This window comes from Lipotes vexillifer, unplaced genomic scaffold, assembly GCF_000442215.2.
Source record: "Lipotes vexillifer unplaced genomic scaffold, Lipotes_vexillifer_v1.1 scaffold717, whole genome shotgun sequence".
In the NCBI taxonomy this organism is placed as follows: Eukaryota; Metazoa; Chordata; class Mammalia; order Artiodactyla; family Lipotidae; genus Lipotes; species Lipotes vexillifer.
Window position 1 is genome coordinate 1,217,652 of NW_006798707.1, and position 21,737 is coordinate 1,239,388.

The window sequence follows — 21,737 nt, forward strand, 5'->3', positions numbered from 1 at the left end:
CGCTAGCCTGCTATGTTAAGCCACCCTTTCTTTCTCTTCCAAAACCATGTCTCTGTATCTCATTTCAGCATCAGTGTACAGGGAGCCAATATTTTGGCATCAGTATTGTCAAAATTAGTTTGTAAAAGATCTCTATATAATTGACCTAAAGGAAATTAGGTGCTTATATAAATACTCTGAAATATAAATGAAACTAACCCAAATGAATTTCAGGATCACATGACTTAGGATTAATTTTTAATGAATGAAAACAAGTTTAAGTTTGTTGGTTTAATTAATACAGACATGTCTTAGAGTCATCAACATTAAGTATAATACTTTTATTGTACCTAAGTTTACTAGAAGTCAAATAAGATCTTATTATTCCTGTTACAAAATTTGTCTGCAAGAAAAGTAACTTGATATGATGAAATTTTTAAGTTAAATGTAAGTGAGATAAGAGTTCTTTAGGTGAACTCTTTAGGAATAATTATGTTTTATTGTGTTTCTACTCAAAAATAGTTTTCACTGAACTGGGTAAGAAATTAGAGAATTTTAATGGAAAACCTGATGGCTTCATAAAACTGTTAACAGAAGATTAAGATCAAGAATTAGTCACATAGGACTGAGTGAACTGATGAATATCATTGTAATTTGGCAAGGGGAGGGGTGCCTGAAATATCGCTGGTTTTTAATCTGTGTTTTCCAGATTTAAAGAAACCCTTCCCCTCAAGCTAAGTATGACTTATAGAAATTTAATAAATTATAACTTTGTAAGTAGAACTGAAACATTTATCTTTTCTCTACCTGCTCCTTCCAGAAACTAGAAATTCTTAGGTTCCCAAAAGGCTTATCAGGTGAACAAGACCACCTCCTGCTGGTTGCAGGAATTTCAAGATATTTCGGGGCCTTGAGAAGAGAGGGATCCACCCACATCTATAGATATCTCTGGCAGAATCTGATGGCAAGCCCTTGATGTGGCCTTCTTAGCCTTGAGAGGCCTTTGTTGTTGTTGTTTTTTGCGGTACGCGGGCCTCTCACTGTTGTGGCCTCTCCTGTTGCGGAGGCTGTTTCCTCTTAAGTATATCTTTTATAATAGCAAAAGCTGGATTTCTTTCCTTATTGCCAAATGTATAAATCTATGACTTTGTTTTCCTTCCATATATTCATAAATATTGAGATGAATGATACACTTGGACTTACTTTTACCACGTTATTCAGCATTTTTATTTAGAAAAATCCCCTCTCCCCCTCCACCTATGCTTGGAATAATCAGGGTTTTTTTGTTCCATTTGATTTTTTGCTTTAATGGTATGGGAGTGATATATCATATTTCTTTTATTTTATTAGTTATCTTTAAATGTATAACTCATACTTTAATTTTTCTATTATCCAGTGTTGGTCTACATCCTGTTCTCTAAAAAACAGAAAAGAGAATCTTAGTTCAATTAGCTTAGAGAATCTTAGCTCTTGGATTTTAGTTCCAGATCATATTAATTGTTTGAAAAATAACCCCTGCTTATTTAGATGTAACAATAAATGTTATTGGTTAATTCGGTCATCATTCTCTCTAATAGTTGACGTCTGTTGACTTTATGTTCCCTTGTATATCTGAAAATGTCTTTATTTCATGCTCCATTTGTATTACGTTTTGATTAAGTGTAAAATTCTGGGTTGGTAAACATGTTTCTCAGACAAACCCAAAGAGTTTATTGCTCGGGAGCTAGAACCTCTGCCAATGGCTTAGTGAACACACAGGAATGGTTGGAAGGATTATTCTCTAACTGGCAAAAATGGTTAAATGAACCGAAGACCCCAACCACCCACCACCAGCCCTGCCATGAAGTCATCTGTTTTCTGCTTTGTCAGATGACGGGGAGCTAAGGCTGGCTGTTGGGACTGGAGGGTGATAGCCCTTTTGCTTCTCACAGGAAGGGGAACAGCCAGAAATGGCTTCTCAGAGGACATGACCACTTTAGGAAAATAGAAAATGCATGGAGGCCTTGGAATTCTGGGACCATTGGTGGTGGGAAGTGGGAAAGAAACCCATTCCCTGTCTGAAAGCTGGGAAGGAAGCCGAGCACTACAGTGTTTTTAGCGGATTGCAACACATCAGTAGATCATACATGAAATTGTGTATTTCCTACTAACAAGAACATTATCCTACATAACCACAACAGACGCATCAAAGTCAGGAAGTTAATGTTACTTCCATCTAATACTCAGATCCTATTTAATTTTCAGCTATGGTCCCAATAATTACAAGCCAGTTATTTTATAGAATGTCTCTCAATTTTATTGTCTGATGTTTTCTTATGATTAGATTCAGGTTATACATTTCTGACAAGAGAATCACAGAAGTGATTACATGTTCTTCCCTTTGCATCTTATCAGGTGATGCATGACTGATTTATCCCATTACAGATGATGTTTATTTTGATCACTTAAGATGGTTTCTGCCAGGCTTCTCCACTACAGTTCTTTTTCCCTTGTAATTAAGTATTTTGTGCAGAGAGAAATATTTGAAACTATATAAATATACCATATCTTATCTAATTTCCAACTTACTACTTTTATCAGTATGAATTCATGATTCCCTTTTTTCATTCAATAGCTTATAATCCGTTACTATTATTTTAATGCTCAGAATGTTCCAGATTTGGCTAGTGAGAGTCCCTTCAAGCTAACTTCTGTGTCCTTTGATATGATCTTATCTTTCCTTGATAAGTTCTTTGCTCTCTGGTACAAGATGTTCCAGGCCTATCTTGTACTTTGGTCCCAGCCCTAGAATCAACTGTTTCTCCAGAAAGCCTTGGGTTTTTGTTGTTGTTGTTGTTGTAGTGGAAAGTGGTATTTAGAATCCAAGATCCAGGCACAAAACACTTATTGCCATCACACTTCTGCTCCCAAACCCTCGGCGCACAGAGCTACTTCCGTTTATTTCTATATTTACATAGATCTGTTGAAAACCATGAACACATGCCAATATCCCTTTCTCCGATCCACCACCACAGAGTTCATTCTTGCTTTCTCCCTTTCCATGCATGTAACACCCTTCTCCACTAGTGAGAAATATGGCTCAGGTTATTAATATACTTATTTGATTAATCTCTCAGCACGTAGTCAAAGCCCCAACAATCTCTCGCATACATGCCCTCCTCATCCTACTCAGGCTCTAAGATTGTAATGGGCTGGCCCCTGTGTGGACGTCTTCATCTCCCCACCACTGGCTGCCTCTATGGCAGGTGACCCCCTCACCCTACTTGGACTCCCACCTGATGACAGATCTTCCTCCTGGATAGATGCCCTCCTCACTGCAGTCGCCCAGGTTGAGCTGCTTGCATGTGTTGCTCGCACGTGTAGATGCCTTCTTCATTCTTTTTTTTTGGCCGTGCAGCACGTAGGATCTTAGTTCCCCGACCAGGGATCGAACCCGCATCCCCTGCTTTGGAAGCGCGGAATCTAAACCTCTGGACTGCCAAGCAAGTCCCGCCTTCTTCACACACACACACTGGCTCCGACAAACCATGCTGAGCCACCTACCTTGTGGATGCACTCCTCATGCTGACACCCCACGTCAAGCTGCCCCCCCCCTTAGGCTCCCACCTCACTCACTCCAGCTGACAACCCGCACGTCTTCTTTCCTGTGAGGGCTCCTTTCTCTTTATCCAACCCCACACCAGGCTCCTGACCCCCATGGACACTCTCCTCATCCAGCTTGGGCTCTGGCATTCAAGCTGCGCCACTCCTGTGCATGGCCTCCCTTTCACTTGTGCTCCGACACCCAGCCCCAAGCGTGAATGCCTACCTTGCTCTGCTCCACATAATGGCTTAAGGACTGAATTATTCAAGGAGGGAAGGGAAAAGGAGAGCTCCAGAAATATTAGCTATACCCAGAGACACTTTTTCATGAAATGTTTTAGTAACACAACACAATATATCAGTGTACTGGGTCATGTTGTGAAATACATTCTTACCGTGGGTCTCAAGAAAGGTTTGAAGGCCACTGACCTAGAAAGATTCTAGAACGATGGTACCGTAGCACCCCATTTAGTACATCGTTGTTCTCTGGCCTGCTATCTCAGGAGAGACCCTGTCACCTGTGTGAGCACCCTATCAAAAAGGACACTGCTTCCAGGCAAGAGATGTGACTTTGGTGGGCTAATGGGAGTCACAGACCCGGGTTCTAGCTCTGCGTCAACCCTTCACTAGGAAAGCAATCCAGTTACCTTACACATTAAATATGCAGATGATATGGAACGTACTTCTCTCCCAAAGTATACAATTAGGTAGCACATGAAAAGTGCTTTGAAAACTACAATAATTATCACAATAATTGGCATTTAAGGAATGTATCAGTCCTTTACACACAATATAATTTTGAATCTTTAACTGTGACATTCACACCTAATAGATGAAGTGACTGAAGTCAGTATTTGAACCCAGGTCTGTCCATTGGACTCCAGCCTCAATCATTAAATGGTACTTTTAAAACGCTGCATGAAGATAAAAGTTACTGCGTTAGAGACAAAGGAACATCTATGTTCTGTTACAGAGTTTGAATTATATGGAGAATGAAATTTTTTTACCATTCCCCTTAAATATAATTCTTGCAAGTTCTGAGTCCTGTACGGTCTCCCCTTTTTCTATGTAAATATAGCCAAAATGCAGGAATTTGAGACAAAAAGGGGCAACTCAAAGGCCAACGGTGGCACCTGGTGCAGAGTCCCTGGGTGGCACAGTCATTTCCTTAGCTCTAAGATGGCAGCCAAGGTAAGGCCCTTGAATGAAGTGGGTGATGGATAAATATGTTGAAGAATGAATAAATGAGAGCCCGGCTAGGTCTACAACTCTGGCAGCTGGCTGGAGTGGGGACGTGGGCTGAGCAGTGGCCCTCAGCCCCAAGGTGGGGGGCTGTCAAGAGGAGGGCAGACCTCAGGGCAGAGTCAACCTGGCATTTTCTGGGACTGGCCATGGATGTGTGTGGGACTAAGTCTCTGCTGAGGGGCCTGGAGAGCTTGCCCAGAGCTGCTTCTGGGCAGTTGGACGGGGCCAAGCAGAGCTAGAGACCAGGTGTGGGTGGGCATGAGCAAAGTGTTCTTCACAAGACCATTAAAATCCACCTCGAATGTTCTATTTTTAAAAGCCAAATAGCAGCATTCTTCCTCCTGTCCCAAGGTGAAAATTCTCAGAGCAGCAGTGACTGTACTGGTCAAGGACGTGGTGGGTGGGACAGGGAACAGACTGAGTCACAGGGGAAGAGAAGCAGCAGAGGGAAAGTGTGCATCTTCCACCCCATAAGCACAATGCTACTGTCTGTAGACACATCAGCCACAGAGACCAGAAACCTCACCAAGCCATCACTGGTCCCCTGTGCCTCTCTCCTCAGCAGAGGAAGACCTGTGCATGGGAAGAGTGGCTCTTTATCTTTGCCAGGGATAGCACTAAGGTGGACAAGAGCAGGTGCAGACAGTACAGGAGCCCAAATTCTAGCCCAATAGCAGTTTTTACTCCCTAGGAACATAGATATGTGGGGAAGAAACTCCAAAAGGAAACAGCATGAATAACCAAATGCCACTAGGGTGGCGTGGCTCAGGAGTCAGACGGATGACACGCTCCACAGTGGACTTGGTCATGCCCTAGTTTCTTAAATTAACATTTTCCCCGTCCCCAAGTACCCATTACAGAGGTGGAGGGTGAGGCAGTGAGGGAAAGGGAAAGCTTCCCTACTCTACACGAGGGAGATGAATATACCTGTATGCTCCGAGACGCCTCTCAGGGACACCAAAACCTCCCTCTCAAGAATGGAGGTAGACAGATAATGAGAGGGGCCTGGGTATCACAGACAACCTGAAAGTAGTGCCACGGGGGCCCTTTGTGGCTGACAGAACGTGTGCTCCGAGGGGACTGCGAGGGAAGCAACAGCTGGCGAAGGCAACTGAGTTTTACGGGGAGATGGTCAATCTTGACAAAGTGGGTCCAGCACTGCTATTTCTATTCACTTCAAAGGAGCCTGATGATGCGGAATCAGAAGCCATTATCCTTTTGCCAGAGGATTCGCCTCTATCCCTTTCTCTGGCAAAATCCTACCCTCTGCAAGCCTGGTACTCTAGAGGACAGACTGGCAAGGAACAAGGAAAAACCCTGTCCTACTCTCACACCTCCCGTGACATGACAGCTTCTACTGCAGCACAAACTCCCAAGAACAAGATCCTTTGGTGTGGGTGAGGTCATCAGTCCTTGATCACCCCTGAGGATCACCAAGGAACTCATTCCTGTGCCACAGGGTGGTCTCTGGGGCTGGGTCCCAAGTCCAGATCACAGTGAGGTCTCCTGAACGATGAAGGTGGGGCTGATCCCCTGGTGGGCTGGGCCTTCCTCAGGCACATCCACGGCCTCCTTGTCTCTGCTGCCCCTCAGCATCCCATTGCTCACCTTCTCCGGAAACACAGCCGTGTCCACAGAGAGATCCTGGGGAACACAGAGCAAAGGGAGTGGGTGGGGTGAACGTGAGGCAAAGGGGAGGTGAAGGAACCTCCCCTTTCTCTCGCAGGAAAGGTGACCCTGCTTTGATCCTGGCTAGAAAGGAGACCAACGAGAAGCATGCCCAGGGATGAGCACGGGGCTGGGAGGACGGAGACAAAAGGCCAGCAGCTGCGGCCTCTCGGGGCCGAGACCCTTCTGCCCACCAAGCCCCCGCTCCCCTGTGGGAAGGAGTCAGGCAGCTGCTGCGGGACAGTCCAGCTCAGGCCATCATCAGAGAAAGGGGGGCTGGGAGGAGAAAGAAAAGGGAGGCACAGGAACCCAGGAGGCCCGGCAGTAGCCTGATAGGGAAGGGAGGGGCGATCTGACAACAGACGTGCTACCTGGCTGTGGGTTTTGCAGTGAAGTCGCTTCTGACAGGACATGGGCAGGAGGGCAACGAGTTTCTGCAACACTGGGTAAATGGTCCGAGGGTTCAGGGTCCGGCCCCGCATTCCGCCTGAAGACAAAGTGCTCCTGAGACTCCTACTGTGTAACCAGAGCACACCCGCGGCCCCCTGCTCTCCCCCTGCTCTCAGGACTCTAAACCCCCAGTCCCCGCCCGCCTCCTCGAGCTCCACCAAGAAGCGTGACTGTTCCAGGCTCCCAGGAGCCCAGGATTCCCTGAGCTCCAGACTCCAGACCCCTGAGCGCCCTCCCTCAGCTGGTCCTTGTTTCCCTGTGCCCCCATGCCACAGCCCCTCACCACTGAGCAGACTGACAGCCAGGCCCACCACAATGACCGTGGTGGAGTTGTGAGCGCTGTACCATAAATACGACAGGGAATAGAGCCGCTGTAGCCCTGTGGGTCTGGGGAGAGCAGAGGGTGAGGACAATTAGCAATTCAGTGACAGGCATTCCTCAGGCACCTGGCTCCACCCTCCTACATGGTCCTAGAATCCTGGGACCCAACACCCGACAGCTGGCCCAAGTCCTCTGGTGGCCATCCCTTAGCAAGGCCCCTGGAAAACCCCTCAGAAATGAGCTGTTCTCCGCAAGGAGAAAGAGAGTGAGCTCTGACTCACTTGGAGATAGTAGTCAAGGGCATCAGTGTGGCCATGGTGACAGCAGTCAGATTGCTGGGCAGGGAAAAGCTGGACCCATTAGAGGGAGTGGGTGCTCTGCCAGAGCCCATGCTGGTCACTATGCTCCCAATGCCGATCCAGAAGGCCATGATCAGTCCAGCCAACAGGCCCACGATGGCACCCTGCCCAGAGACACGGCACACTCTCGTCTCAATGCCAGCCCCACCAAACCTTCACGTAAGTTCCCAGCAGTCACAGCGAGAGCCCTGCCAAGTCGTTCCCCAGGTCCACCCCCACACATGACCGTGGAGCCAGATGGGTCACTCACAGGAGGATTGGCACAAGGAAAGAACATCCCAAGGCAGAAGAGTCCGAGCAGCGGGCCCCCAACCATACCAAAGATGCTGATTGCTGCCTGTGAAGGACAGGGTTGAGAGCAAGAACAGAACACTCAGGCTCAGAGATCCCCAGTCTCACCAGCGTGGCACCGCTACCACCACTGCCTCAGAGCCCCACCTGTCAGATCTGTCCGTCTGTTCTACCTGGAATCATCAGAATGCAGGATTCCAGAGGGCAGAAATGGTTAAGGGAATGTGCTCGGGGTTCTCCTGAGGCCGATCCTTAGATATCTCTCAGCCAACAATGACCCTGGGGCTTTTGGCTACTTGAGAATCTGTTCACAGCTAAAGGTAGCTCATCAAAGGGGAATCTCTGACACCTGCTCCTATGTCATTCCTTTCACAATGGCTGTCTTCTTCAATTTCTGGTTTCAATCAGCTCCTTTTCTCCCTTAAAAATTGCTTTCTTCCCTCCACAGTCATTACCTGCAGCACAGGTCCCATCTGGGAGGAAATATAGGCCATTCCCAGACAAAGTAGCCCATAGCCAAAGGCTGGGGAAAAAGAAAGGAGGAAACAAGCAGATGTGAGTTAACACAATAAAAGCGGGAAAAGCAGAGCAAAGCTCCTTCCCCAGCCAAACTACTACCTCTGTGTCCCTGGAAACAGGGCATATTACCTCAGCCCCACCTCCAGGTCTCTCCCACCCCGTCCTCACTCTTATGTGACTCAGAGGCCTCCCCAGGAAATTCCCTGACATGTAAACAAGTTTGGTGCTTCATTGGGCAAGTGCTGAGCCCAGGCTAAAACTGGTGCTTCAAAGCACATGGACAACAGTTCTTAGGGTGTGCCTTAGAAAGAACAAGGCTGAAGAGATAAGGAAGCATAATCCCACCGACGATTCTGGAAAGCATGGTGGCCCGGACTTCAGAGAAATGAGGGAACCAGGGTCGAATCAAGTCTTCCATTGTAACAGTTGCCAGTGAATTAAAAGCAGAGGATATGGTGCTGAAAGAAGAAAACAAGTCCAGAAGCTGAGAAACGCAAAACAAGGGACCCCACTGAGGGACCAGCACCCTGAAGGCAGGAGAGGACGTGTGCAGCCCAAACACCATCCTGACAGTTGGCAGAAGAGGAAGAGGCCTGGGAGGCAGGGACACCTGGCCTTCTCTGAGTGGGGTACAGGTTTGGTTCGAGTAGATCAATTCCTGGTATCATAAAAGAAGAAGAATCCTTCACCAAAAAGGGAACTGTCCCAGGAGAGGATACACTCTGTCCCACACAGATGAGCTGCCCCTTGTCATTCACACATGAACGAACACAATGAGAGACTCAGAGGGACCCCCACTCCACCCATCACCTTGTACCAAGGAGGGGTCAGCTGTGTTAAGCCTGATGGAAAAGGTCAAAGAGCGTACCTTAGGGAGCCACTGAAGAGGCAGGCAACAAAGAGCCCAGGCAGGCCTGGCAGGCCTCTCAGGAGATCCATCACAAAGTACAGGACGAACTGCAGGCGGAGCAGAAGTGCACAGCTCTCCTCAGAGAAGCCCATCCCCAGGGCACGCCGCCCTTCCCCTGCATATGTCAGGCAGCGTCTGGAGACTGCGTGCTTTAGGAAGGGGGCCAGGCACTGCGGGCAACCCCACAGTAAGTGGAGAGAAAGCAGGCTCTGGAGAGAGAAGGACGCAGCCCACATCCCAGCTCTGCCTCAGCGAGTGGTGTGACTTGAGCATGCTGGCCACCCCGTGTGCGTCCTTTTCTCCTCTGTAAAATGATGCTCTCGGGAGGGTTAGATGAGACCAGGCGTGTGACGGCTCCCCACAGAGCAGGTGGTGCAGAGCGGTGAGTCAGTGAAGGTAAGTCCCCACCTCAGTAGGGTGGGCACTGTGATTAGCTGGGGGCTGGGATCCTCACATGCTGGATTGCAGATTTCAAGAACAAGAAGGACTTTCCATCCATTTCCCACACAGGGTAGGAGTCCCTCCTGCAGCCACCCAGACACTCCCCTTGGGGGGGGCCCAGGAGGGGGGTCAGGGAGGCCTTCTCACCTGGTCAGGGGCTGCTTGAGTCTGCTGGGTGCTCATGGGATACTCCTGGTAGTAGGCGAACATGACCAGGCCAATGAGGCAGCCCATGCAGAGGACCACCTGCTGGCAAGGGAAGACGGCGTAGCAGGAGCTGCAAAAGAGGCCAGTGCCAAGCAGGGAGACGGTGCTAGCAGGCACGTCCCCAAGCCCCAGAAAGCAACTCCACGTCCTGCCCAATGGGTGCACGTGCGCTCCGGCATCCTGTCCCAACCCAACTGCCTCAGGGGAGCCAGGGCCCACTCTTCCCCCAGCCTGTGCTCCCCGGTCTTCCTGGCCCTGCACTCACAGCACCGCAGCCTTCTCCGTGCGGGAACTGAGGTAGCGCTGCACCTGAGCCTGGTTCACTCCATACAAGGAGAGCATCATGAAGACACCCCCGAAGGCCAGCGTCCAGAAAGTGTGCCGCACAAAAGGGTCCGGATCCAGCCTGCCAGAGACACCAACGTGTCACTGTTGCCCCAGAGACTCAGCCTTCCCCGCCCTCCTACAACAGGGGGCAGGGCAGAGAGATGGCTGCCGGGGCGAAGCTGGACTCAAGACAGGGCAGCAGGTTGGGTGGGGAGGGGGTGGCTCCATCCCTCCAACCATAGCCTCATCCCAGGTGCTAAAAACATCCTGACACTCAACCACCGGCCAGACCACTGTGCTCACCCTCCATCTCCACAGTGCCAGCTTCCCACTGGCCTCAGTGCTGCACTTCAACTTCCATAGCTTGCCCTCTGCTTACTACAGCCTTAAGCGCAGGCTCTAGATGGGCTCAGCTGTCAGGCACTACAGACCCCAGCCGGGGCAGGGGTGTACTTACTCGATTCCAGAGATAAGGCCATGCTGGGAAGCCACATCCCACACATGCCCCAAACCGCCCACCTTGGCCGACCCCACAATGATAACCACCAGCTGCCCTAGGAACATAACCAGGGTCTGGAACACATCTGTCCAGATGACTGCCTTCAGTCCACCCTGCAGGGAAAAGACAGCACACCTGCCACAGATGTCTACGAAGCCATATCACCAGCGAGGGCACCAGACGGCCGCCAGCGGTGTACAGCTGCTGAGATCCTGCTGACGTCACTCCCGGCCCACCCCCACCTCCACCCCCCACCCCCCACCATAGGCCCATCCCATTTCACAGCACCCTAGAAGGCCATGCCCTCTCCTCACCCATGTTCTTATCTCCTCTACCACCCACCTTCCGCTCCCACCTCCCTCCCAATTTCACCTCTTCTCCTCCCTCCCCCAAGACTGACTGCGCTCACCAGAGCAGTGTAGACGGCGCAGACAACGCCTAGGGTCAGCACTGACAGCCAGAGATCAAAGCCAGTCACTGTAAACAGATAAAAGTCACATTCCTGTCTCCCGAGGAGGGTTTCCCAGCAGAGAAGCCAGAGAAGCCTTGGTAAGATATGAAGCATTTAGTCATTAAGGATGCTATGAATCATTTACCACAAAGGAAAAGAAAAGTTTGCAAAGCTCCACCAAAAGGTGTTGATTAACCAACTCAGATGGGACCTGGTAATGTTTGATTAGCTTTCCACCTCTAGTAGAGACCAGCCAAGGGCCCAGGCAGTGAAATAATACCCTGGTCAAGGTTGGATTCTTTTCTGCACAGTCTCCTCTACCTGCCCCTCCCAAAGGTTCTTCCCAGCCTGCTGTGCCTGGGAGTCAGGGGCTGTGACTCCTCACCTGCATTGAGGGCCAACGATGGTGCATAGAGGACGACCCCCATGTAGATTACCTGTCGGGTATGGAAAAGAGAATGTGAGGGGAAGAGGAGATGAGGGCGGGCAGAGAGAGGAGGAAAGATGGACCTCAGCTCCAATATCCCAATGGCCTCCCTTCACCTAGGCTCACCTCCCTCTCCCTTCTTCCAAAGTTTGGCTTTCTGCCACCATAGTACCTGTGCCGGAACTGGAAGGAATGGGAAGCAGGATGCCTCTGGGGGCTCGCAGGAGTTTCAATCTTGCTAGTCTGAGAGCAAGGAAGGCTCCAGCTGCCTCAGCAAAGCCTAAGTCCAATTCCCCCTACCATGCATCAGGCTCAATTTCTATCCTCATCCCACTTACCATCTGAAAGATGAAGGTCACGGTCCCACAAACCCGCACAGCTTTATTGAACCGGAGCTCCAGGTACTAGGTAGGAGCAGATTTTTTTTTTTTTTAAAAAGGTATTTCTCTCCACTCCACCCCCAACAACTCCCACACAACTTCCCTCAAGAAGCCTAGGAGCAGAGGAAATATCCAACTCGTATCCACTCCGGGCCCCACTCAGCACAGCACCTTCTTCTCCCCCAACTCCCACCCCGCCCAACCTCAACCAGGGAGAACTTATAAACACACCGTGCATTCCCTGTCACTCTCATCAGGCAAAGGAGATCCAGGGGCCCAGATCCCTAGATGCCCTGTTCCTCCTCTCCAGCCCTGACCCTGGGGGCCCTACGTGCTCCTCCCTACCTACCTCGTAGGCACTGGTGAGATGCAGGCGGTAGAAGATTGGGATGAAGACATGTGCTGGGATCAGCAGCCCCAGGAAATAGGAGCAACCCAGGAACCAATACTGGGTCCCAAATCGGTAGATCTCGGACGGCACACCCAGGATGGCCACGGCTGACTGGAAGGTGGCCAGCAAGGACAGCGCCACAGGAAAGCAGCCCATTTTGCGGTCTGCCAACAGCAGCTGGCCGATGGTATGTCGCCCCCAGCCACGATAGGCATGGTAGAGCCCAATGGCAAGGGAGAGGACCAGCACCAGGACAAAGACCACATAGTCCACCAGGGAGAAGGTGGATGTGACCATGTTGGTGTCTGAGGCTGGGGGGAGGGGAGCGGAGGTGCTCACCGCCACACTCATACCCTCTCTGTGTCTGTGACCTGCAGCCACTTGCTGCTCCTGGGCTCTGGGCTGCCCCTTGGCTGGGCAGTGGCAGGCAAGTGGCTACAGTCTGACTCCCAGCCACCGTCTCACCGTCCTCCTCTACCACCAAGTGACACTGTCCGGGTGAGCTGCAAAGAAATCGCCTCTTAGTCAGGCCTATCCTGCCTTCATGGCCACCCACCCTTGGGCCTGTGCATCCCACACCCATCAGATTTGGGCCAGCCAGCTCCGTGGCAGCCCTTGAAGGTATGGAGGTACTGATATGGGTTTGGTAGGGCAGAGAGGGGAGGGAGGAAGCAGCAGACTGAGATGGCCAGGAGACAGCTACTTGGCCAAGTCCTTTTTGGGTGTGCACAGCTGTGAAACTTAAGAACCTTCTTAGGTCTCCACCCTAGCAGTGAAAGAAAAATCAACTCTAGCCCATGGTTCTTCTCAGAATTCCCTGCCCCCACCTGCAGGCACAGACCCAGTCACTACAATGTACTAAGCCAGCAGAGCCCAGCCTGGCGCCACAAGCCAGACGGGAGGAAGAAACAGAGACGAATGACAGCATGGCCTCCTCCACTCTCCCAGCCTCAGTACCCGCACCCCAGTGACCCTCAGTGTCACCGTCCGAACAGCAGCCCTTCTCAACATTGATCACCAGGGAGGCCACCTCCACGGCAGCGCCAAATTCCATTTCAGGCAAACCCAGGCCAACCACTCTGTCCTCCCAACACTACTAAATAAGGCTGGCCACCCACCTCTCAGCTCCTCCACCAATGACACCACAGTCAGGAGATCCAGGAAGAGTGGTGCCATTCAAAAGTGAGACGGCAACATGCTGGAGCCAGGGGTTCAGAGTTACAATTACAGGGGCACTTTGGAAACAAGCAAACCAGCCAGGGAGCTGCGGGCAAGAGAAACAGTCAGGGAAAGTGGTCCTATCCCACGGGCGCAGACACCTACCTCAAGAAGCAATCCCTGTTCTGAATCAAAGCTGCCTGGAGAAGCTGTGTGTCTGGAGCTGGGCAGAGGCTGAGGATCTGGTCCATAAGTGGCTGAGGTGAGATGAGGAACTGGGAGTAGAGGGAAGCTCAGCAGCTATTTGTTCTGGACCCTTCAGGGAACCAATCGCTGTGGACCAAAAGGCCCTATCACCCTACAGCCCCCAAACTCCAGCTCGGCCCTAGAGGCTCCAGAATGGGGAGCAGGGAGCTCACATTCAGTAGCATTCTTAGATGGATTAGGCTTTCACTGTAAGTCACACTTGGCACTGTGTGCAAGGGGGAACTAGAAAAGAGTTGCTGAGAGATGGGAAAGTTGCTTTTCTAACTCCTGCACAAGGAATACTAATCCTCAAAGAATATACCTACATTATCCTCAGAACAAGGACCAGATCACAGTATGTCAAAACTTAAAGGAATCTTAAGAGATCACTATTACAACCCCCTCATTTACCAACAAACACACTGAGGTCCATGAATTTAGATAACCTAATATGATGTTAGTTAACATTTTTTGAACACCTGTTATATAATCCAGCAGTGTGTTATGTACTTTATAAACGTTAACAATAATAAATAAGTAACCATACCTATCACTTTCAAAACAACATGTCTCAGGTTATGCACTTTATATGAACACTCTCTAGTTCCCTGGGGTTATACAGCATGATATAAAACAAGGGAGAAAAAACAATGCTGTCAGTAGGTATGACAGGTAATTCACCAGGAGCCCCTGCTTCACTGCTCCCAGAACCAGGGCTGGAGCAGAGTGTTAATTGTTTTCAGTCACTCCTGAAGCAAAGATTAGATTTCAACTAATCTAGAGAGAGATTAACATAAACTGTGTCTTTTGTCCTTGCCCACTAGGAGAATGATCAGCCTAGCTGTCTTCCGGCTCTCCTACACTGTGTTCTTGGACAGATGTTGCCTGGCTAGCGAGATATGACCTCATGCAAACCAGTCCTGAACTCTGAACCTCCTGGAGCCAATGAAGAGAGGAAATCAGAGTTGGCAACTCTTGAAACACATGTTCTACTGAGTCACAAATGTTAGTCCCCAGAACAATGTTCCCAACAGGCCACTTGGGTTTAACCTAAAGAGGCCCTGGGCCTTTGTGCATTGCAACACCTTGAGTTTTCTCACTCCTCTTTGGCAAGTTTTTATTACTGTGAAAGAGGTGACGGGAACTACCAGAGACTAAGAGGAGAAAAGATGCCTGCTGTGTGCACATAACACTGTGCAGAGGTAAAGCATTAATGATACGGCTAGGCAGGCAGTTGGAGAAAGGAAGAAAGGTCCAAGTATAGACAGGAAAACAGATGTACAGAAATGGAGACCCTCTACTGCTGGGGTAAACTGGCAGGGTTCCTGTGGATTCTATTTGCATGAGATGCAGAGAACTCTCTTGGATGGCTGAAGAGAGAGCCAGGCAAGACAGGAAAAACCTGACCCAGTAACAAAGGCTTCATTAGACATGATTCTAAAAACAGGATAGTGGCCTTCTAAAACTGCTACAGTGGGGACTTCCCTGGCGGTCCAGTGGTAAGACTCTGTGCTTCCACTGCAGGGGGCATGGATTGGATCCCAGGTGGGGGAACTAAGATCCCACGTGCCTTGCGGCGTGGCCAAACAACCACAACAGCAACAACTGTACACTGATCTAAACCCCATGGATTTGCATATGAGGGGAGCCAAAAGTAAGAGATAACTTGTTTCACTAAAACTCTAACACACAGGGCACAAACAGCGGGCTGTGGGACTTTTTTAAAAAGTCCAAGATACACACACACAAGAAAGAGAATCATCCTTCACCACCCTAACTCCACTCTCACTTTGGTCACAAAGTGAATTGCTTTGACTCCTGCAAAAGGCAAAGGTGCCACTGAAGGATAAACCTTCCCAAAAAGATACCTTCAAAATCCGTCTTTGTGGACTTCCCTGGCGGTGCAGTGGTTAAGAATCCGCCTGCCAATGCAGGGGATGCGGGTTCAAGCCCTAGGCCAGTAAGATCCCACATGCCACGGAGCCACGAAGCCCGTGCACCACAACTACTGAGCCTGTGCTCTAGAGCCCACGAGCCACAACTACTGAGCCCACGTGCCGCCACTAGTGAAGCCTGTGTGCCTAGAGCCCGTGCTCCGCAATAAGAGAAGCCACTGCAATGAGAGGCCCCTGCTCTCCGCAACTAGAGAAAGCCCGCGCGCAGCAACAAAGACCCAATGCAGCCAAAAGTAAATAAAATAAAATAAATTAATTTAAAAAAAAAGACTGCATAGCTCCCAAGGAAATTACTAAAAAAAAAAAAAAAAATCTGTCTTTGTGCCTGGAATTCCTCAAGCTCTGAAAGGCTTTAGGGGCCCTCATTAAAATGCTAGTAACTACTAATGCCTTAGAAAATGTGCCAGCCCTCTGAAGGTAAATCCTTTCAGGAGATTCCAGACACCTGGGGGTAGGTGGAAGGGAAGCCAGGCTACTGAAAACGAGCTTTGGTTAGCTTTTTTTTTTTATTTATTTTTTTAACATCTTTATTGGGGTATAATTGCTTTACAATGGTGTGTTAGTTTCTGCTTTATAACGCTTTGGTTAGCTTTGATGAGCTTTTGCTAACCCTAACCAAAGCCAACACTCAGTCCCTTCCGGCACGGGGCTCGCTTGGCGCCCTTCGGTCAGGGCGCCGGGCCACCACGGGACAGCGCTCGTCTTTCCCTTACCTCCGTGGCCCAGCCAAGGCTAAGACGGTCCCGTGGTTCTTCCCGAAATGTGCATCGCTCCCTTTTTCTGCGAAGGCCAAGAAATGAGGAGTTAGCTTCTATCCCGCCCCTACCTCCTCGCCAGAACACAGGACGCCGCGTGGTTTCAGGACTGAGCTGAAGGAGATAGGGTGCTCCGGCTCGTCCCTTCCCGACAGGGTTTGCCCTTCGCCCTTCGCTCCTCCATCACCCTTACCCTCTTTATTTCCTGGCTTCTCTCCTTCTCTCCACACGCGAGGCGGCAGAACTACTACCTCCTCGTCGCCGGCACCTCCGATCTTCCCGGGCCCCCACTCTAGGGGCCGGCCCATTCCGCCCCTCAACTCTCCGCTCCTCCCCTCCACTACTCGTCCCTTCCCACTCTGACGCCACTCTCCCGAGCCTCTGTGTTCCGGCTCACCCCCTGTCGGCCCGCCCCAGTCCGGCCCACCTGCCGGGTCTCCACACGTGGGTCCGGCAGCCGCCTGAGAGCCGGCCCCGCAGCGCCAAACCGGGTGACAGCGGGGTCCCGCCCCCTGCGCGCCCACGTCGCCGCGCCGCCATGTTTACTGAGGGCAAATGGATTAACCCCCAGCCGCTGCGAATACGCGACTCCGGCTCCTAGTGCAAGGAACACGGGGCTGAGGGAGCAGTGGCGGGGAGGCCTTCGCTTAAGGGGGAAAAGAAGAAGGGGGTGGTCAGTCCTCCCGAACGAGGACCGGGGCACATAGAGAAGGGCGCTGACCTCACGACTAGCAGCGACCCCTAGCCCTCCCCGGACCGACGGGCCCAGCGGACTAGCCTGGCAGACTAGGCCACGCCCCGGCGAGGGCGTGACACGGTGGGAGGCGGGGCCACACGCGCAAGTCTCGCGATCAGCCGAGGACAGAGGGAGCGGAAAATGGCCCTTCGCGGGCTCGACAGTTCTTTGAGCGTGGTGCCCTGGGCTGCAGCCCTACTCCTCGTTCTGAGCGTGGAAAGGGCTTTGGCGCTACCCGAGGTACTGAAGCAAATTAAAGGTTGGGTTGAAACAGAGTTGCTTGCCGGCCCTCGGCTCTCCCCACTCTTCTGCTTCCGCGCAGCCCCGATTTCGTCCCTGGGGCCTCGCTAGACATAGCCCAGCCAGCTCCCACTCCGAGTACTCAGGCCGCTGTCTCCCAGCGCCTTCGCCCTGCCGACGTCCAAAGACCTTCTAAATTTGACCTCCTTGCACCTTAAAATCGTTGAATAACTTTAAGTCGTTCTTTCTACAAACGAGACCTCTGGCTATTCTGCAAGCTTAACAGCGTACGAATGCCGTATATCGTGCGTTGGCAGGACTGTACTTTCTGTAATGCTTGATGAGTTCTTTGTGTACCTGCAGTCCTACCCGCCAAATCGGGGCTGGCAGATTGAGAAGTCATCGGAGAGGGCATAATATATATGTTCGAATAGTAATTCTCAAAGATGAGGTCCTTCCCTGGACAAGATCTGGTACAGAAATTCTCTGGTGCGCTGTTTTGGCGCCTGGTTCCAAGGGGAAGAAATGCGTCTTCTAGTAAACCTGACATAAAGGTAGGACACTTCCATGCCCTGTGTTAGAGGAATTCTGGAGAGTGTACTGGCAGTTAACTTTTGATCCTTGTTTTTTTCTTGGCTTTTCTTTCTGGAGTCCTAATAGTTTTCTTTCTTCTGCAGATATGCATCCAGTGTCCAGGGAGTGTGCAAAACTTGTCAGAAGTGGCTCTTTATTGTAAGCAGACGTCAGACCTATTGCTGCGCGCCCGCTGCTGCCTGAATTGGAAGGGCACCATACTGGGGTGAGGGAGGAGAAGACATCCCTGGTTACTGGAAAAGAGTTACCAAACCAAATTCTTCAAGGCTTGCCTGATTGGCTTTTGAGATAAATATTCGTGCCTGTTTTGGAGGCATCTAAACCATGAGTCTCAGACTTTTAAATCTGTTATAGCATTTTTGGCTAAGTAAACACCCTGTGGTTCTTCCTGGTTGAAATGCATAAAAGTCATCATTGTTAGCATTTTTTTAAGCTTGTTTCTTTTGTTTACTGTCAACTCTTTGGCTTATTTACTGTGTGTCTGCATGAAATGACTCCTTTGGCCTGAAGGACACTATGGAATATGGTTTTCTTCCCCTTCTCATTAATTCATGTTTGTCATTGAGGCAAATTTCTCTTCTTGTCCCCTTATGCGGATTAGTCTCTGCATTGTTTTCCTCTTACACTCTTGAGAATCCAACTCTTATGGCTTCACCCATTATGCAGGTGTCTCCCAAAACTAGATCTCTTTTAGTTTCCTTTGACCTCTCTCCAAGGTCCAGATACATGTGGGTACCTCTAGATTCCTGTTAAACATTTCCTCTTACAGAGCACCCTCACTTCAGACTCAAAATGTCACATTTCTTGCTTCCATTCATCTCTTGCCCTCATCTGCCTAAATACTTCTTTATATTAAACTTTCTGAAAACCAATTTTTTTCCCTTATTACTCTCTGGCTTTAAAATTAGACTTATAATTTTCTGTTGCCCTAGGATAAAGTTCAAACCAGAAACTACCATAGACTGGCCCAACCCACCTTTTCAGCATTACTTTCAATTTGTCCACCCAAACCCTTCATGAGGGTCTGGCAGCAGCCAGACTCTCCTACCTCCAAAAGCATTCCACCTTTCTTTCTTTGTTCAAACCTCTCTCTTTACCTAAAATTGCCTTCCTCCACCAAATTAAAACATATCTGTCCTTTAATTCCAACATCTTTTGTGAATGTTCCCTACTACTAAAAACCAGAGTAATATCTTTTTATTTTTTACTTCCTCTAATCCTTAGTGTCTGTACCACTCAAATTAATTTTATATACTGTTCATATTTTAATTTAATGTTTATATTGTTTTTATTTTTGGTGATGGTCTTGTTCCCCTACTACATTGTAAGCCACTTGCAAGCTAAGATACTGAATGTTATTTTTAATTCTCTGAAATTTTGCAGTTAGTAGGCACTCAGTAAATATTTGTAGAATAAAGGAACAGACAGCAATAGATACTGAAGAAAAAATAGTGTGGCATGGACCTTAATATCCAGTAGTTTACATTCATCCAATCTGTGGTAGAAAATGCACTTGGAAAAAACTTTCATTTATGTGACTTGAATTTTTTTCCCATATGATGGCCTTTTGTGGATCTGAGAATCATAATATTACAATGTGAGTGAGTTTCACTAATCCTGACAAGAAACAAATTTCTTTCAATATATGCACAGATGCATAGATATACTGATAAGAACGGTACTGTCCAGTGGAACTTTCTGCCACAGTGAAAATGTTCTGTATCAGTACCTTCCAATACAGTAGCCACTAACCACCTTAGTGGTTACTGAACACTTGAAATGTGGCTAGTGCAAATGAAAGACTGAATTTTTTAAATTTAAATTAAGTAGCTGCATGTTGCTAGTGGTTACTTAATTGGACAATGCAGGATTAAAACATCTACCAGAGTACCTAGGTTGTGGCCCCGACACAGCTGTGTTCAATTAATATTAGCTGATAAGGGGGTTGTATTAGCTTACCTTGGATGAAGGGGAGAGACACACAGTTTTGCTGATTACCTATTTCCTCAGGCTGGATCTCCAGAACTGCTCTCTGAAGGACCCTGGTCCATACTTTCCTCAGGCACATACTGCTATCATCATGTAAGTCGTAATTATCCTTCCCAAAAGGTGATTATGGCAAAGGGTTGATGGGAAAGTCTTTGAGGATGGACTCCTAAAAGGATGTTTAAATATTGTCTACATTTGGACAACTCAGAATGAGAACTGGATAACCAGTCCAGAAACACACTGGATTACCAGTCACACACATTCATGTGTGAATGGAAGTAAGGTGTTTTCCTAGAGCACAGTGCTAACAGTGTGTGCTTTGCAGAGACCTGCAGGCAAACTCCCTCCAGGGTGACTTGGCCAACACCTTCCGTGGCTTTACCCAGCTCCAGACTCTGTGAGTAAGGGGTGTGGGGTGTGGGAGAGAACCAAAGAGAGGCAGTGCTGTGAACTCAGCAACTTCAGGCTGCATATTATGACTGCTTGTGTTGTGTTCAGGATACTGCCACAAGATGTCAACTGTCCTGGAGGTATTAATGCTTGGGATACTGTCAGTTTTTATATAAACAACCAAACCTGCCAAGAACAAAGGAACCTTTGCAACAGCACTGGGGACCCAGGTATGTTGTCTCACCTCCACCCCTCCAGAAACTGCCCTTCCTCCCTTGTATTCTCCGATTTAGATCAGAAAGACAGTAAAGTTGCTTAAGTGCCTTTTGTTTGGGTTTCTGAAGCTTTAATCCCTGGGAGAGAAAAGGTCTTAACCTCTTGTTAATATTTTTAAAATAATTTGATGATGATGATGATGATGACAACGTTCTGATTATCTGTAATCTTTCCTCTCTACCTTTGACCTAGAAACAGTTGAGAGAATCTAAGTTGAAGGAGATATTTGGGAAACATACCTAATGAAATCCAGTGATGTTCTCTGTTTTTCTCTGGCTCTCAGAAATGTGTCCTGAGAATGGATCTTGTGCACCTGATGGTCCAGGTCGCTTGCAATGTGTTTGTGCTGAAGGCTTCCATGGCTACAAGTGTATGCGCCAGGTGAGGAATTAGGTCTTCTAATTAGGGATAAGAGAAATGCATAGAGTAAGTACCTCTCTGAAAGAAGAGCCATAAGACCAGGAGCTGGTGCAAATCACCTAGAGAAGGAAACTATAAGAGAATTGCCCTGGGTGAGGGGACAGGTATGCTAGGAAAGAACTGGGTGTTAGGTTGTAAGCCCTTGATGTAACCCTGTGTGAAGTTTTTTTGGTCTGTTATTCACAGGGCTCCTTCTCACTGCTCATGTTCTTTGGTATTCTGGGATCCACCACATTATCCATCTCCACCCTCCTTTGGGGGACTCAGCGTCGAAAAGCCAAGGCTTCATGAACCACATAGGACTTCCAACTGACTAAAGATCATCCCCATCTTAGTCCAGCCGGGAGATTTGCTTCCTAGACATCATGGGTCAGCAGATCCTCCCTCCCAAGGCAGAGGCCGCCGTCGGAAGGAGGATGGAAGTTTGCACAACCCTGGGTGTTGTAGACCCAGTCCAGGAGTGGACTAGTACCGGTTCCCATTTGTGCTGTTGACCATAATAAACAGTTTTTCTTTTTTTCTTTTTCGTCT

At 49.1% G+C, this 21,737-nt stretch overlaps 2 protein-coding genes across 2 annotated transcripts; one reads left to right on the forward strand and one right to left on the reverse strand.

The window, feature by feature from the left end:
- Window positions 1–6,297: 6,297 nt before the first annotated feature.
- Window positions 6,298–12,798, reverse strand: SLC5A6 (solute carrier family 5 member 6). The gene is made up of 15 exons (XM_007470824.1): window positions 12,406–12,798; window positions 12,015–12,080; window positions 11,635–11,686; window positions 11,208–11,275; window positions 10,757–10,911; window positions 10,238–10,378; window positions 9,913–10,042; window positions 9,283–9,371; window positions 8,760–8,872; window positions 8,351–8,418; window positions 7,855–7,941; window positions 7,527–7,708; window positions 7,208–7,311; window positions 6,846–6,961; window positions 6,298–6,450 (listed from the first exon to the last, which is right to left on the reverse strand). The coding sequence occupies exons 1-15, from the start codon at window positions 12,796–12,798 to the stop codon at window positions 6,298–6,300; spliced, it is 1,917 nt and encodes a 638-aa protein (XP_007470886.1).
- Window positions 12,799–17,413: 4,615 nt separating this feature from the next.
- ATRAID (all-trans retinoic acid induced differentiation factor) lies at window positions 17,414–21,725 on the forward strand. Its single transcript, XM_007470825.1, has 7 exons — window positions 17,414–17,537; window positions 18,215–18,336; window positions 20,142–20,213; window positions 20,446–20,517; window positions 20,619–20,740; window positions 21,070–21,167; window positions 21,393–21,725. The coding sequence occupies exons 1-7, from the start codon at window positions 17,439–17,441 to the stop codon at window positions 21,495–21,497; spliced, it is 690 nt and encodes a 229-aa protein (XP_007470887.1). The 5' UTR covers window positions 17,414–17,438; the 3' UTR covers window positions 21,498–21,725.
- Window positions 21,726–21,737: the final 12 nt, after the last annotated feature.

What these genes read in the sequence shown, in the direction of transcription:
- SLC5A6 (XM_007470824.1), bottom strand. Translation starts at nt 12,798, where the DNA reads ATGAGTGTGGCGGTGAGCACCTCCGCTCCCCTCCCCCCAGCCTCAGAC. An exon ending in TGACCTTCATCTTTCAGATG is followed by an intron (nt 11,687 to 12,014) that starts GTAAGTGGGATG and finishes CATACCCGACAG; the next exon opens with GTAATCTACATGGGGGTCGT. An exon ending in CTCTTCAGTGGCTCCCTAAG is followed by an intron (nt 8,873 to 9,282) that starts GTACGCTCTTTG and finishes TTCTTCTTTCAG; the next exon opens with CACCATATCCTCTGCTTTTA.
- ATRAID (XM_007470825.1), top strand. Translation starts at nt 17,439, where the DNA reads ATGGCCCTTCGCGGGCTCGACAGTTCTTTGAGCGTGGTGCCCTGGGCT. An exon ending in GGGCTTTGGCGCTACCCGAG is followed by an intron (nt 17,538 to 18,214) that starts GTACTGAAGCAA and finishes TTTCTTCTGCAG; the next exon opens with ATATGCATCCAGTGTCCAGG. An exon ending in GCACATACTGCTATCATCAT is followed by an intron (nt 20,214 to 20,445) that starts GTAAGTCGTAAT and finishes TGTGCTTTGCAG; the next exon opens with AGACCTGCAGGCAAACTCCC.